This window comes from Sinocyclocheilus rhinocerous, unplaced genomic scaffold, assembly GCF_001515625.1.
Source record: "Sinocyclocheilus rhinocerous isolate Xijiao unplaced genomic scaffold, SAMN03320098_v1.1 scaffold106, whole genome shotgun sequence".
NCBI classification, from domain to species: domain Eukaryota; kingdom Metazoa; phylum Chordata; class Actinopteri; order Cypriniformes; family Cyprinidae; genus Sinocyclocheilus; species Sinocyclocheilus rhinocerous.
The window spans coordinates 1,655,466-1,673,348 of record NW_015633181.1 but is presented as its reverse complement, the minus strand read 5'-3'; the positions used below and the strand labels follow the sequence as shown (position 1 = coordinate 1,673,348).

General features: G+C 36.8%; 1 protein-coding gene across 1 annotated transcript in view; it reads right to left on the bottom strand.

Moving 5' to 3' along the window:
• Positions 1-13,976, bottom strand: part of LOC107743466 (collagenase 3-like) — a 17,534-nt gene extending 3,558 nt beyond the window's left edge. Inside the window, exons 1-10 of the mRNA XM_016556686.1 lie at positions 13,847-13,976; positions 13,510-13,760; positions 2,881-3,029; positions 2,318-2,446; positions 2,000-2,161; positions 1,784-1,913; positions 1,562-1,692; positions 1,299-1,458; positions 1,117-1,220; positions 878-1,035 (exon numbers count right to left, since the gene is read on the bottom strand). Of these exons, the coding sequence (XP_016412172.1) occupies positions 878-1,035; positions 1,117-1,220; positions 1,299-1,458; positions 1,562-1,692; positions 1,784-1,913; positions 2,000-2,161; positions 2,318-2,446; positions 2,881-3,029; positions 13,510-13,760; positions 13,847-13,948 (1,476 nt within the window). The 5' untranslated portion in view covers positions 13,949-13,976. The remainder of the gene's footprint in view (positions 1-877; positions 1,036-1,116; positions 1,221-1,298; positions 1,459-1,561; positions 1,693-1,783; positions 1,914-1,999; positions 2,162-2,317; positions 2,447-2,880; positions 3,030-13,509; positions 13,761-13,846) is intronic.
• Between the last annotated feature and the right edge of the window lie 3,907 nt (positions 13,977-17,883).

The window sequence follows — 17,883 nt, the reverse complement described above, 5'->3', positions numbered from 1 at the left end:
TTTAAATGGTTTTAAAGGCGACATACATGGGCACAACATAGGCTATGTATCAGGCATTTTAAGGCGACGTACATTGATACGATGTATATATCAGGCGTCTTGTGATGCGACGTGCCTAGTTCAGACGTACATCATTTTAATACATTTCTCACATACGCCGTAGCCACGTCGCCGTCAGGTATAGTTCCTACCATGACGTCGCCGTGACGTCGCCGCCGGTCTGTCGTCTGCCGTCCCTATCAATCCCATTCAAAAATCTACACGGACTGGCGGCGACGGAAGGGTAGACTGCTCCTTCTCCTTCTCCTGCTTAGCTTAGAAAAGGCACGAATCACTCGCCATACTTCGGTAGGTTATCCCCGGCATGAATCACTCGCCATACTTCTCTACGGCGTTGGTGTCACGTGTCTGTGTTGCGACGTACTTCTCTACGGCGTTGGTGTCACGCGTCCTGTGTTGCGACGTACCCCTTCTCACATGTAAAAAGTGCACGACTGTCGACTTCGGTAGGTAATCCCCGGCATGATTCACTCGCCATAGCCGGAGTAGTGTAAACGATAGGCGTAACCGTAGCAAAAGTTATACGTTTTAAAACGAAAACGCACTCGTGTAAACGGGGCCTTAAATGTGCAGTACAGAGGGACGAATATCCAAACTTTTTCAGACTACTGCAGCTTGCACTCACGCTGCCCGTTGGTTCGGCTACATCAGAAATAAGTTTCTCAGTTATGAGGAGAATAAGAAACTGGCTCCGATCTAGCACACAGAGAACGATTTGACTGAAAATGTATCAGAAGAAATGAGAGAAAGATAGTGGTATGTTTTTTTTTTTACTCTTTGTACAGCAGTTATTGTTCATTCTAAATGTATTTTAATGAAGAATATGTGTTACATAAATACATGAAATGTAGAACACATAAAAAAGTGCTCTTGGCTCGTCTGCCAGTGGGTGCCCTCCCCCCATGCATAAAAGTGAAACTCCGCCTATGTATCCGAACTCATACACATTTCTCCCACTGTAGAGATAAATGTAACCTGGAAGACAAAAATCATTCAATTTTATTAAGTATAATCATTGCACATTAACGTTTGTAGAAAAATATTAGAAACACCTACCATTAGACATGTGGGCTGCTGTAACCTTTCCAGTCAACCCTGGAAATCCACTTTCCACTTGTTGGGGATATCCTCTGTCCATCTTCTTTGCCCTTTCATCATAGCTACCAAAAAAGGGAATTCCAACAGCTTTTCAGAGCTAACTGTAAGGGCTTTTGTTTATGATACAGCACTTGACCCACCTGTAGTAAACCTTGTCAACAAAGAGCAGTGTTTTTCCTGAGTTTTTGTCATAGACGGCAGCACTAACTTTTCTCACCAATGATGACAGACCAAAGCTGCTAAGAGTCTTGGGATAGCCGCGCTCAAGATTGCTGCCATTAAATGCCCAGACTTGTTTACCTGTAAACAAAGACAGACTACAATAAGAGTTTTTCTGTGCACTGATATAGAGATTGTAAGGGTGATTGTGGTTCCAGCATTCCCAGATTGTTTGAGAAGATACCTTTGAATAGGAAAAGTTTATCTTGCACTGGATCCTCGTAAGCAGCATCTATATTATCCGGAGCGCTGGCCCAGAAACTCTTGATCGGAAGTTGCGTCACAGTTCTGCTCGGAGATCTACGCCAGAAAAAGCTGAAGAGAGAGACATGAAGTCACTTGATTTAAATATTTTAGGTCTATTTATATAAAAATACACTCAATTTTTATTTGATTTGTGTATTACCCGTCCTTGAAGAACATTGTTTCACCCCTTAAAGTTGTAGCTGCATCCAAGATCAGATTAGGGTCACAAGCCTTAGGAGTTGTTGGTACTTCTGGATGAGGTTGGATGGGGGTTATGTCTCTGTTTGTGCCTGAAGGAAATACCACATATTAAACAAATGACTGAATATTTTCGACTTAAAGATTGTCGATGTGCTCTTGAAGACCATATGCTTACCATAGAGCGACTGAATCCCTCTGATGTCATCACTGGACAGAGAGAAACGATCCGGATCAGTAAAGCTGTATGTGGGAAACATCAGAGCGCCAGGAACGTCGGAATGAGAAAGACCCAAAGAGTGACCAAACTCATGGGCGGCCACCAAGAACAGGACAAATCCTGTGGAGAAATTAAGCATGACTGTTTAGGTACAATTAAAAAATGAACACATTTTGGAGTAAAATGTAAGTGGTGCTAAAGTTACAATCTGCAGTAATGAGTTCAATGCACTACTAAAATTAAGAACTTCTGAAAACTACATTTAGTAAAACTCACCTTTAGATGAGCGGAATGTGAAAAACTCATCATCATCGAAATGTGCATCTCCACCGATTCCAAGAGAAGGAGCAAAAGCATGAGCCAAAGTGCCTTGTGGTCCATCAAATGGGGAAGCATCACCATGATCTGTAGGAAAGAGTTTAGTTTTATATGTAGTGTTCAATAGAAGATCCCGTCACGTGATCGTGCAGACACGCACGCCGCACGCTCTTGGTTCTGTAAGCAGACTCAGCGAAACTTTTCCCAGACAGTTTTCCAGAAAAATTCAAATGCTTTCACTGAATTCAATCTTCGTTATTATTTTCTCTTAGATAAACCTGTGCCATTTTATGAACATCATAACATATATGGCCTTGAGATAACAGAATAGATTAAGGCATTGTGATACTTGGATTTCACCCAAATATTCACTGCACTAACTGCAATAATTATTTTATTGAACAATTTTATATTAATGTAATGACAGTACATGGGGATACACGGGCATACATCATCAGTTACAATTAATTCAACTGAAAAGAATTCAACAAAATATAAATACAGATAGATAGACAACTTACAACTTGTAGCAAAGGAGATCATGATGTCAGCTGTGCCTTTGTAGATACGGGTGAATCTCAGAGGAGTGACATTGGCCCAGACCTGCAGGGCTTTCTCCATGGATTCATCCACTTCAGCTTTTGACATGTCAGGGGTGTAGTTCACGATTCTGTAAAAGCACCAGGGCAGGACTTAGGGAGCCGGGGGCCCCTGGGCTTGAGGTTATGTTTGGGCCCTATACCTATACAGTACAAATGCCCTCAACTAGAACATCATTATGGAGTAACACAAAAACACAAATATTGAAATATGCTTTGAGGTTCATATACAGTGGGTACGGAAAGTATTCAGACCTCGGGAGATGGGAGAAAGTTGTAGAAAGTCAACCATCACTGCAGCCCTCCACCAGTCGGGGCTTTATGGCAGAGTGGCCCGACGGAAGCCTCTCCTCAGTTCAAGACACATGAAAGCCCGCATGGAGTTTGCTAAAAAAACACCTGAAGGACTCCAAGATGGTGAGAAATAAGATTCTCTGGTCTGATGAGACCAAGATAGAACTTTTTGGCCTTAATTCTAAGCGGTATGTGTGGAGAAAACCAGGCACCTGTCCAATACAGTCCCAACAGTGAAGCATGGTGGTGGCAGCATCATGCTGTGGGGGTGTTTTTCAGCTGCAGGGACAGGACGACTGGTTGCAATCGAGGGAAAGATGAATGCGGCCAAGTACAGGGATATCCTGGGCGAAAACCTTCTCCAGAGTGCTCAGGACCTCAGACTGGAACTAAGGTTTACCTTCCAACAAGACAATGACCCTAAGCACACAGCTAAAATAACGAAGGAGTGGCTTCACAACAACTCTGTGACTGTTCTTGAATGGCCCAGCCAGATCCCTGACTTAAACCCAATTGAGCATCTCTGGAGAGACCTAAAAATGGCTGTCCACCAACGTTTACCGTCCAACCTGACAGAACTGGAGAGGATTTGCAAGGAGGAATGGCAGAGGATCCCCAATTCCAGGTGTGAAAAACTTGTTGCATTTTTCCCAAAAAGACTCATGGCTGTATTAGATCAAATGGGTGCTTCTACTAAATACTGAGCATTTTTCAGTTTTTCTTTTTTAATAAATCTGCAAAGATGTCAACAATTCTGTGTTTTTCTGTCAATATGGGGTGCTGTGTGTACATTAATGAGGAAAAAAAATTAACTTAAATGATTTTAGCAAATGGCTGCAATATAACAAAGAGTGAAAAATTTAAGGGGGTCTGAATACTTTCCGTACCCACTGTATATACAGTACAATTAATGTGCAACTTGTCTAGCCTAGTCAAATTTTAGATGCAATATTAAATAGTAATTATAACACCATAAACAGAATGTGTTCTCTCAGTTGATAGATCAAAACCCTAAAATAACACTGAGCAAAAAAAGCCAGAGATGTATAGATGTCATATCTGTCCTCTTATGTCAGATTCTTAAATGTAATCATTTAATTCAATCTGAATAAAAAGGCATGTTGGATATTAACAATCCAATGAAATTGTAAGGATGAATTTGACCAAAACTGAATTCAAGATTCCTATCCTGTAATAAAACAATAAAACTCACTAATCTGAAGAGAGGATAGGCTTCAGATTAGTAGATTAAATAGAAACAGATTACAGATTAGATAGAAAAAGCACAGAACAACAGCTGGCCCGATCTCATCTATTCCCCCGCCCTATGCTGAGTTCCTGACTCCTCACACTCTGAAGAGAGGATCTATGAGAAAAAGCACAGAACAACAGCTGGCCCAATCCCATCTCTTCCCCCCATGCTAAGTTCCTGACTCCTCACACCCTCTCCTTCCCCTCAGGTCTCAGTCAGTCATGCAAATTTCACAAATCTATTGTTTCAAGCTGTTTTATTTGTGGTCAGTATAAATACTTCAGGTGCGACTGGAAGGTGGTTTCACTCTCACATCAACAGAACAGGCAAGAATAAAAATAAAAAAAACCTGTTCTTCTGATGTGGGAGATGCCCCAATAAAGATCTTTGATAACCATTTGCTTTCAGTTCAATTCAATTCAATTCAAGTTTATTTGTACAGCGCTTTTCACAATACAAATCGTTGCAAAGCAACTTTACAGCAAATTAAGTTTCTACAATATTTAGTGGTAGCTTATCAGTGGTGACTGTCAGTTAATGTATGGCAGAACTGTACAGAAAAATAAATTAAAGACGTAATCAAACAGACGATGAACACTATTAACAGCAATTATTATATGATGCAATCAAACTTATAGCAAAATGTGGTAGTTCTTTCATCCCCAAAACTAGGTGTGTGACATTTTGGGTTACGAGATCCTAGTTGCGCCCTCTATAGGACCAGCGACTAGTCGACGTCAAGCTTAAAGCGTCATGGCAGAGCATTGAAGTCGACTAGTCGGTGCAACCCCTAGTAAATATGCAAAGTGGCAAAACACTACTTTGGGATTCTGTAACCAGAAACCCCCCCACACAGTGTGTGTGAGTCTCTGGAGCTCTGTACTAGAACTCTCACATGCTGCTGTGTGTCTCTCTGCTGTCAGGTATGCATCTCTCACTCTTAAGATTCATCTTTAAGCAATTGATGTTATGTATTTATCTGAATTGGTACTGAATTTAATTTTAAAGTGACTTCTAATTGTTTAATTATGTAATTGGCATGATACATTTTTACCTGACAAATAAAATATTATATTTGATTAATTCTGCATTATCCTTAAATCATTGAAATCATCCTTAAAGATTTCTGACTACCACTGCCTTAGTAAGTTGCAGTTTTCGTGAATATACAAAACTATGCTTTTTGTTGGAGCAAGCAGAGCGCAGCAAACTTAAAGGTAGATATTTACCCTGCATCCCCTGTCTAAGATCAGAACTGACGAGTTTGTGTCCGATCCTAACAAACCAAAAGGTCTTTTATGTTTTTACAACTGATTTGAAGATTTCTTTGTTCTAGCAAAACACTACTTTGGGATTCCGTAACCAGAAAACCCCCCACACAGTGTGTGTGAGTCTCTGGAGCTCTGTACTAGAACTCTCACATGCTGCTGTGTGTCTCTCTGCTGTCAGGTATGCATCTCTCACTCTTAAGATTCATCTTTAAGCAATTGATGTTATGTATTTATCTGAATTGGTACTGAATTTAATTTTAAAGTGACTTCTAATTGTTTAATTATGTAATTGGCATGATACATTTTTACCTGACAAATAAAATATTATATTTGATTAATTCTGCATTATCCTTAAATCATTGAAATCATCCTTAAAGATTTCTGACTACCACTGCCTTAGTAAGTTGCAGTTTTCGTGAATATACAAAACTATGCTTTTTGTTGGAGCAAGCAGAGCGCAGCAAACTTAAAGGTAGATATTTACCCTGCATCCCCTGTCTAAGATCAGAACTGACGAGTTTGTGTCCGTGAGACCGCGTCCGGTCTCGACATAATCGATATTTGTGATCAGTTCTTAATTAGGAATACAATCTAAATGTAATGATCACTTGAAATTGGAGTCAGATTAAACACGGAGCAAGACTAAAATTGAAACTAAATCCTGATAAATTAAGTGAACTTTGCAGAAGCGCAAGTAAAAGACCTACACGCATTATACCTTCGCCCACGCCATTGGATTCCGTTGTTGGGCCGATTGAGTGGGCCTTACAAAATCACTATCAACAAAATCTATACATGTATTCTGCATAAATTATGTTAAATTTAAATATAACATTTAATTGTAGAAATATTAAAATATTGCAAAAATCAAATAATAAGCTACGTTTTTTAAATAAGAAACTACAACCGTTAGGCCTAGTAGGTGGCAGCAAGTGACTGTCTTAATGAGTGAGTTGAATCCTTAAATCAACCATTAAATCAATTTAACATTTAACTTTGCAAACCTGATTGAATCATTTACTGCTCCGTGTAACACCGAGGAACAAAACACAGTGTTGCTCCGAGATGCAGCAGTTCTGCTGTTTGTTCTATTTTCTTTCTGACGGAGCAAAATGGAATTTTGTGTCTGAAAGTTACTCAGTAACTTGTTGTTTATTGTACATTTGTGATCGTGCAGATATTCGGAAAAACAGGACTCTTGTTTGTGCGATAAGCTAAGTCCTATATCGTAGGCATATTATATAAAAACAAAAACTCATTAAATGTCACTTTAAAAATAAAAAAATTAAAAAAAAATAATTTTGATGACATTTCTGCCCCACTAGTGTGATGGCAGTGAGATGGGAGAGAGCTCTCAAAAACTTCAGATCGCATAGTTTAGTGGAACATTAATGTAATATAGAATCGTCCCCTGTAAAGAAATGAGGTGAGAGCATATGAGAATTTATCATTATCTTTCTAAATGTGTGCTCTTTTGGGCTAAAGGCTTAAAGGGTTAGTGCACCCAAAAATGAAAATTCTGTCATTAATTACTCACCCTCATGTCGTTTCAAACCCGTTCATACAAAGCTACGAGAATAATTTTTGTGTGCAAAAGAAAAAAAAAAACTTTATTCAACAATTCGTCTATTGGAGAATATCCGCTGGACGTAAACAGCATACGCTGTTTACGTCCAGCGGATATTCTTCAAAATGGCAGAATTTTCATTTTTGGGTGAACTAACCCTTTAATGGGGCTGTTTAAAGTAGCCATGTGATGACAAATTAATCGGTGAAAACACGATTCAATGTGTGTGTCCTTCTTCTATGTGAAATTATCACGAATACCAGTTTATGCTACACTGTAAAAAAAAAAAAATCTGTGACATTTACAGTAAAATACCGGCAGCTGTGGTTGCCAGAACTTCACCGTAAAAAATATGGTAGCAACATTTTAGGTTTTACATACTTAACTTAAATTCACAATAAAATGCCGTATTTCATTAACTGATGTAATGTTAATAAACCAACATATTGAAGTGTTAATATCTGTTTTGAACCATTGTAATGCACTGATAATCACCAAAAACTGGTGGTGATGAGAAAGTCACATGATGAACCAAAGCTCATCACAAACAGCTTTTCTAGAGCTAAGGAGGGCAATACTTTTATATAGAAGGTGCAGTGTCATTCACACAAACACTAAACCCCGTCATGGTGACACACGATACTGAAATAATGCAATAAACATTCATTTAACAACATTAGATGTAAGATTAAACCCTAATGTACACAACTGATAAGAAAAAACTAAGAAACAGTAATTTCAACCAAAAAAACCAAAAAAAACCCCCATCAAATATGAAGTATCATGCAGGGAATTCTACGAGTGTCAATTTACGGTTTTTCACTGTAAATTATACAATGACTTTCTTTTTTTCACTTCCAAAAACCGTATTTCTAACAGTATTTTACTGTAAAATTACATCAAATGCAACAAAAAAACATCAAATATGAAGTGTCATGCAGGGAATTCTGGGAGTGTCAATTTACAGTTTTTCACTGTAAATTATACAATGACTTTTTCTTTTTCACTTCCAAAAACCGTATTTTTAACAGTATTTACTGTAAAATTACATTAAATGTAATTACATTTATTCACCGAATATAGTATGGAAACTAACTGTTAACCAGCATTTTTTTTGCATTTTTACAGTCTTTTACTGTTAAAATCAGAATAATTTTTTACAGTGTATTTGGTTATGGCCTCGAAGGTCACAATTGGAAGCTGTTAGCCCTGGTCGGCCCGTTTAGCCCTTGTTTGCGCAGTGGAAATGCGGCTAATAATTTATCACTGGCATGTAGCTAAACAAATGTGAACGGGTGTCCGGCCATGAAAAGCACCATAGTCTGTATTTGCTTCTTACACTCTTTTGTGTGTGAGACCAAGAGAACTGCTATTACACACACCTGTAGGTGAGCTTGTTGGTCTGCCATTTGGGTTTGCCTCCAAATGTGGAGTACGCAGCAACATCTGGACCTCCACAGCGGGGCTTCTTCATCATCTCCATTGTTTCTTTGTCCAGCTTTCCAGAGACCTTTAGCCCGAAAAACTTCTGCATCTCTTTCATCTTCTCAGTCAGTGGACTGGCCTCTCTTCGGAAGCGCTCCTGTGCTGATGGAGGCTTATAATTTATATTACAAAAAAAAAAAGTTTTTGCAAAGTTTGAAAGTATGTAATCTTTACATAGTTTTTTTTTTTTTTACCATGCATAATAACTTACAGATTACCAAGTGCAGGAGTGAAGCTTGACACAGTTATTTTTTACTCTGAAATAATGCAACCATTGTTCCCTTATCAGAATGAGAACAGCAAGAAATCAATAGACACACATGGACATGTCAGACATAGTCTCAGAGGAAGTTCCTGATTCATCGTCATCTCTGTGATTCATTAGGGTGGCATTAGTCACTCAACAACAACCGGGACGTTCATGTGTGTGCGTGCAGGTACAGTAGGAGCTAATGGGGGATTGAAATGCTGGTGCACGTCCAAACAAACCTTAAACACCTCCTCTTATATCCTCAAGAGGAAAGTGGTGTCTATATTCACTTAGAATATGGAAGAAGTTGCATTTTTAAGGTTAGAGTTTTGTTTAATTTGTACAATTTCAAAACATGTCAAAGGGAAATCCCCAGTTTATGAAATGAGGCTCTGCATGTACAGTTTAGAAATATCTGCATAAGACAGATGTGTAATATTTTATAATACACAAATGAAGACTTTTAAGCTTGGAAAATAATGCAAAAAGCACCATGAAACTATCATGAAAGTGGTTTATATGTATGGCTCATGCACTATATTTTAATATATGGGAGAGTGTAGTGTGATATAGTATTTTTTTTACATTTTTCAATTTCTTCAGTATTCAATTATCCATTACCTCACAGGAATTTTGTCCATATATATCTGAGCGGCCTGTATGTGACAGAAATAATATGCTTGTTTTTTTAAATTTTAGAAACACAGACAAGTACTCATCCATTCCTTTAAACACATCCATTCCAGAAACGCTTCATATTATATCAACGGCAGCATGTGCTGTGATTTGCTGATCTGACATTTTATAAAAGGCTTAGATGATTTGATCTTTCAGTTTTTACTAAGTTTTCAATTAATATTGGTTTTACAATAGGTATTATCTGAGTCTGAAAGGCTCTGAGTCTTGAGTATTTCCCAACCAAACACAATTCTTGCTTTCAAAATGAACATGCTTGCTTGTGAATTGAATTAGGCACTTTAATTTATCTGAAAACAGTCACATTAAATGATTCTGTAAATACATTCTTTTAAAACTTTAAATGTTTCTTAGGCACATGTATTAAAGTAAGTGCTGTAGTTTTAAAATACAGCGTTACGCTCCATCTCCATCCATGTTTCAGGGAACTTGACTAACAGGGCAAGAAGTGATCGCTCTTCAGCAAACGAAGGAGATTTCTGTTGCTGGAGCTGAACTCAAACAAATTTGCCCCACTGAAGAGATAAATGTTGTCTGGAAGAAAAGAAGTCATTGAACTTCATGAAATTATACATTAATGCTAGAATAATTTATTTGTATTGTTGCAGATCTGTAACCTCTCCAGTCAACCCTGGAAATCCATTTTCCGCTCGTTTGGGATTCCCTTTGTCCATCTTCATCTTTTGTCACAGATGCTGGCAGACCAAAGCTGCTGAGAGGTTTAGGATAGCCGGGCTCAAGATTTTTGTCATTAAACGCCCAGACTTGTTTACCTATAAATAAATACAGGCCACGATAAGAGTTTTTCTGAGCACTGATATAGAGATCGTAATGGGGATTGTGTTCTCAGCATTCCCAGATTGTTTGAGAAGATACCTTTGAATAGGAAAAGTTTATCTTGCACTGGATCCTCATAAGCAGCATCTATATTATCCAGAGCGTTGGGTCAGAAACTTTTATCGAAAGTTGTGCTAAATTTCTGCTCTGAGATCTATGCCAGAAAAAGCTGAAGAGAGAGATATTCAATTTAAATATTTTATGTTTCTACTGTATAGAAAATACACAAGACTGGTGTCTGTTTTTATGTATTACCTGTCGTTAAAGAACATTGTTTCTCCCTTAAAAGTCGTCACTGCATCCCAGACCAGGTTCTGATAAGCTGGTTCTGAATCAGTTAGACCTGATGTGATTACCACATGATCATACCATATGTGACAGACTGGAAATGTGAGAGTGAAAGATAAAAATATTGAGTAATAATGGGCACCCCAAAACTTTTTTTCCCTCTTTTTCTTCAGTTTTATTCTTTAAGAGACTGTTTAAAAATGTGTTCTAATGTTACATGAATTTAAGTGTCTTCTGTAAGATGCAGTGATGAGGCATTTACGTTCTGGCAAAAGGGCAAAGCCATTAAAGAAAGCGCCAGAACGCTGCAGATTCTAATCTGTATGTATCTCATCATTTCCTACAGGTATGTAAAAGGGGTTATATAGATTAATATCTATCAATATTGAAACTTAAGAGGTTCATAAATGTTCAGAGATGATGTTTGTACTGTTAAAGTGATTGTCGAGTTTTAAAAAAGATTAGTTTATTTGCGATTCAGTCGATGTAATTTCTAGTTGAGTAAACAGAGTAAAAAAATCACGATACTGTTAAAAATGTGAAGTGTAAGTAAGAAATGTGAAACAATCTACATTCCCTGTGTAATCTTGATAGATTTCCCAGGTTGAGCTGAACAATGTGCTATATTGAGATGGAGAAAAATGCATATGTTATTATTTACTGCCAAGGCATTATTAGGTAAACTGCCAACTTATATTTGTAATCTTTTATCATATTATACTTGTAATTATAGCACTAGAAACTCTTACAAATTACATTTGACTGTTCCTAGAGTACGCTCTGAATTTGGCAAAACTGCCTTTTCCTCCTATGGTCCTAGGCTATGGAATGAAATGCAGAGTGTTACGATGTTAGAAACAATTCCATCTCTAAATATTTTTAGAAATCTTTTGGAGTTCTACCTGGAAGAAACTTGTGAATGTTTTATGTAATTTTTAATATGATGTTGGATGATATATATATATATTTTTTTTTTTTTATTTTATTTTTTTTATGTGTGTGTCTAATCTGTATGTGAAACTTTCTGTGCTGCCATTTTGGCCAGGACTCCCTGGTAGAAGAGATTTATATCTCAATGGGATAATTCCTGGTAAAATAAAGGATAATAATAATAATTGAGTTTAGTCAATTTTGTTTATGTGGTTTTCTGTCAAATTTACACTTGTAAGGGTTAAAAACATCATACCTGCATCAATTAAGACTGTTGATTCTTATTAACTGGTTATTCCATCAAATACAATTGCTGTTGCATTGTAGTGAATCTGATTTCTCTTTGTATAGACACTATATCTAAAATAGACAAAGTGAAACATTAAAGACCAACTGAAGTGTTGAGTGAACACATATGCTGATGGTAAGGCACAAGACAGGTGTTTAGTTGTATCTAGATGTTTATTGTTGCATAAAAATGTACAACCAAAGAGAAATGTTCAAATGCATTACATTCGCAGACTTAATGGACATAAATTTAAATGCTGTGAATTGAATTGTCCACAAAGCATGACCTGTAAAGGAATATTGTTAATAGTTATGATTTCAAACGTGTTATACTTGCCTGTATAAGAAGAGAAAAAAAAAATAAGAAAAAGGAAAAAGACATTAAAGAAAGCGCCAGAACACTGCAGATTCTAATCTGTGTGTATCTTATCATTTCCTACAGTTACTAGCTCTCATCCTTCCATGTTTGAGGCCGGTTACGCATAGAGCGACTGAATCCCTCTGATGTCATCACTGGACAGAGAGAAACGATCCGGATCAGTAAAGCTGTATGTGGGAAACATCAGAGCGCCAGGAACGTTAGTATGAGAAAGACCCAAAGAGTGACCAAACTCATGGGCGGCCACCAAGAACAGGACATGACCTGTGGAGAAATGAAGCAGAATAGTTTAGGTACAAATGAAAAAGATTAATTGCCACTTTAGATTTTTTTACTTGAAATTAAAGTGGTGTCAAAGTTGAAACTTTGAAAAATATTTCAGCAAAATAATTTCACCTTTTGATGAGCCCAAGGTGAAAAACTCATCATCATCGAAATGTGCATCTCCACCGATTCCAGTAGAAGGAGCAAAAGCATGAGCCAAAGTGCCTTGTGGTCCATCAAATGGCTGAGCATCGCCATGATCTGTGGGAAAGAGTTTAGTTGACTTCTTCTCTCCTTACATTCATATATAGGTGAAACGTTGAGAATCTGTATTTTAAAAATACTGAATTGTTGTGCAATGAATTGAGTTGAACGGTTATGAATCTACTCGGGACTTGCTTTTAACATGTATATTGCCAAAATACCAAGTTTAAATTTAGTTCAAAAGAATTCATCAAAATGAAAAGCACATGGTTGTTAAAATAGGAATATAGATAAATTGATAGATGTATCTTACCCCTTGTAGCAAAGGAGATCATGATGTCAGCTGTGCCTTTGTTGATACGAGAGAATCTCAGAGGAGTGACATTGGCCCAGACCTGCAGGGCTTTCTTTATGGATTTATCCACTTCAGCATTTGACATGTCAGGGGTGTAGTTCACGATTCTGTGAAAAAGGACCATAATCTGTATCTGCTTCTTTCACTCTTTCTTTTTCCAGTCATTCAAAGAGAACTGCTATTACACACACCTGTAGGTGAGCTTGTTTTTCTGCCATTTGGGTTTGCCTTCAAATGTGGAGTACGCAGCAACATCTGGAACTCCACAGCGGGGCTTCTTCATCACCTCCAGTGTTTCTTTATTCAGAGTTCCAGTGACCTTAAGCCCGAAAAACTTCTGCATCTCTTTCAGCTTATCGGACGGTGGATCGATCTCTTCTTCTGGGCGAAAATTAGTAGTGCCCATTAAATCTTTCAGACTGTAGAATTTTCTCAGGTAATCCTAAAAGGCAAACAAACATGTAATTATTGGAGAAATTATGGCCAGTAAGCATACAAACAAGTATTATTTGAGGGAAAAAAACATACCCTTGCAATGGCTTTATTTTTGTAAGCAGGCTTTAAAATCGGTCCAGCGTGAATAGCAAGCACCAAGCTCGCGAGAAAACACAGCTGGCGGCGAATCCCCATGTTGAGAGTTTCTTCTTCTGCTCGTGTGCTTCGCTTCTGATTGACAAAGGTCTGATGACGACTTATATACTCTTAAAACTGTGAGGTGTTGAGCAACAGGTGAAATTAAACCATTAAACTGACAGGCAAGGCAATTATAACAGGATTTTCAGCTTGACGCAGCCTCTTCCTCCTCGCCCAGGTATTAATATTATTTCTCTTCCTCATACCTTTATTTAATGACAATATTAAGTAATGATTAATATTAATAAAAGCGTGTCTATGTATTATACACACAAACAATGGCAACACGATAATCATTTTTGGTTAAATTTGTGATTAAATCTTGCAGGTAAAACACAGCGATGGCGTCACTAACATTACAGAATGGTCTTATTTAACTTAAAATAACTAAATGTAAAGTGCACTATAAAACACCCCAGTGCCCAAAGCTAATAACAAAATCAGGAAGAAAATAACTTAACATTTAAATAAATGTGATGGTTTGTGCAGAGAATTCTGGGAATGCCCATTTATACTTTTTACTCATAAAAAACATTGTTTTAACAATATTTTTCCTTAAATGCACGTATTGTCTTGTTAAATATAATACACTGCAGCAGCTAAAATTAGGTGACCTTCAAGTTAAAATACATGTTGTCTAATAAAATATTATATTAATTACTCTAAATAGTAATGTAACTTAAATTTAACCAATTAACAAAGTTGTACTACAGCAAAATCTTTTTATTTTATGAAATGCTGAAGAAATTTTCAGCGCTTAAAACACCTCCTCTCAAAATGGTATAACTGGTTTATTCAGTTATAAAATGGTAAATGTTGCATTTTTTAAAGTTAGGATTTCCATTAGAGTTTGGTTGTACTATTTGTTATTTTCTTCATTTTAGAACAAAATAAATCAAGGGAGAGCCCCAGAGTATGAGGTGTGCTTAGGGCGTTATGAAATATTTGTAGGTAATGCTAACTGTTGTCACTCTTTATTTACTCTTTATTACTCAGAGGAATGAGTAATAATTTATAATGAATACACCATGACTGAGACTTTCAAGGCTCAAAAATAATGCATAAGCACTTTAAAACAATCATGAAAGTGATGCATATGACTTGTGCACTATATTTCAGTTTTTCTCAAGCCATATGATAGTTTTATGTGAGGAACAGAAACAAATTTATGATAGTTTTGTGTGAGGAACAGACAGAAATGTATGTCAGTCATTAAGCAACAAGCAGAACTCCCACTGTGTGCAGAACTGCAGAAACGTGCCTCCAGGAGTTACTTTGACAGGTTTTCACTGCATCACTTTTACACTTTATGCACATAAAAAAATGAGGGTGGATGGTGGGAGCATGTGATGACGTCAACATCAGAGCAAATTACGGATGATGGAATTAGAGAATGCGGGTTAGGCAGAGATTCGGATGAGTCAGAATTAATCTTTAATTATCATTAAATTAATGTTTTCATTTTAATAAATTAATCGATTGGCATCGCCCTCGAAAAACAGTTGATGTTTTCTTTGTTTTTCATGTCGTTTCCCATGCACAGGAGTTTCCTTTTTAGGCATGAAGGAAATATTTAAATAAATGTTATAAGGAAATGTTAAAATAAAAGTAAATTGCATTTTTTTTTTATAAATATTAATAATAATATTAAAAATCACTATTATATTTATTTATTTATTTGTGCTCTTGATTTTTTCCTTTGAAAGCTATTTTGTCATATTATCATACTGTGTTTTGTTCAGTTTAAAAACAAAATTTAAAAAAAGGAGGAAAAAAGAACATGTTTCTTGCATGGGTATTTAAGACAAGATTATATATACTAAAATATATCTATTAAAACTTTACACCAAAATATTTACATTATTATTAAATGATTAAATATTTCATATTTTCATTTTCATAAAATATTTAAATGTTTAGCCCTACTGTGGGTGCAAGGGGAACAATCATTTCATCTTAGATCCTTAATATGTGCCTCACTCTCTCTAATAGGGAAGCGTTATATCAGTTCTCAAAATCTAGTAGTTACACACATTCTGAAAATCTGGTCACCCAGTTTAGGATACATTTTGTTTGCAGGAAGCCTCTGTTCTGGGCCCATTGTTTCTAACTGTTTATTCCATCCCATCCTAGCCTAGAATCTGCATTACGTGTTTGTTAACAGAAAGGGATCAGGGTCTCAAAAGATTTATTCTTAAATAACACCTTTTGCACTTTTGAAGATCGATTTACTCTGCCCAGATCTTATTTTTTTCAGATTCATACAAATCATGAGCTTTATTATGAAAGTAACTCCTTTCCAGTGTTGCTTGATTTGAATCCAAACAGCAAGGGACTCATTTCAGGCATATATTCTATTATACCATGGACTGCCTGAATACTCAATTCTGATTGGCTGGCTGGTATGCATTAAAACCATCAGTTTAATCACCGTTCTATATTAATGTGCTGCTTTAATTGATGCACACAAACCTGACACAAACACATAGGCCTAAACACTCGCACGCAGAGATCGGAGATCGCGCTGTGCACACAGAAACATTCAGGAGCACAGAAACTTGCAGTCAACACTGCCCCGCGACTTTTGTTAATAAAATAATTCTATACTGAATCGCTACAATATATTTCTGTTCAACGAGGATGTAAAATCACAGTTTTTGAAGTAACTAAACTCGCAGCTACATTGTTTGGCAGTGGCGTGCACAGGGGGGTATAAGTGGTATAAGTTGGTATAAGACAATGGTATAAGATGGATAATGCACGACTAGCTGTGCATTAAACGATTTTAATGCACTCCGCTTCGCGTCGGGTGGTTCTTTGCCTCTGTGTTGTGCATTAAAATCGTTTAATGCACAGCTAGCCTTACAGTAGGCTATCTCTTAACCCTCTATAGATGCACAAAATTTAGAGAGTATTCAGACAGCCTGGCAGTGTGATTTGGGCATAGACTTTATGGAGAGATGGAGAGACTTATGGAGAGACTTTATGCAGCTCTTGTCCAATTTAAAATACTTACCAGATTCCATTTCAACTCAAAACTAGCTAAGATTTATCCCATTGTTAGTTCTGCATGTAAAAGGTGCTCGGCACTCACCTGCCACAACAGCTCATATGTTTTGGTCTTGTCCCAGGTTGGAGGAATTTTGGAGGGAGATCTTGGAGTTCTATAAAAAATATCTTTGGTTTTAGTATATTTTTGATATTACTATTAATCCTGACCCCTAGTCAATAGCCATCTTGGGTTTAGAGAAGAAAGATATATATTCGTTTATTGGCATTACTTCACTTTTAGTAAGGCGTTTAATTCCATTACAGTGGAAAAGGGCTGATCCTCCAACACACGGTAGATGGGTTAAAGAGGTTATGAGTTATATTCAACTTGAAAAGATAACATTTACCATTTGAGGCTCAAAATGGAAGTTTTATGAAACCTAGTAGGGGCCAGTTGCATAAACTTAGCCTCTAGCTGTTAGCCAAGGGGTAATCAGTCTTATTTTTGGATTCAACTTATACTAATCAATGCTTTTATGTAACCGAATGAAAAAAAAAAATGATCACCAGTTTTAAAGAAAAAAATTAGATGACTAATTTGTAAGACTACTCTAAACCTTTTACGCAACTGGCCTGGTCTCCCTTTCTAAGATATTTTGAATAATCACACCTGCTTGAAGAATGATTCTAATCCCCCCTAACCCCCTTTAATGTAAATTATTTTATGAATCTGTTTATATGTATCTATTTATTTACTTATTTGTTTGTTTGCTTTACCTTGCATTATTATTTATACTGTTATTTACGGTGGCCGAGAGAGCTCAACGTGCTGCAACTTAAGAAAACACATGTTGCAGCGCATGTGTTGTCAAACTGATGAAGATGTTTTCTTAATTTACTGGTGTTTTTTCAATTTGCATGAGTTTTCTTAAGTTGCAGCG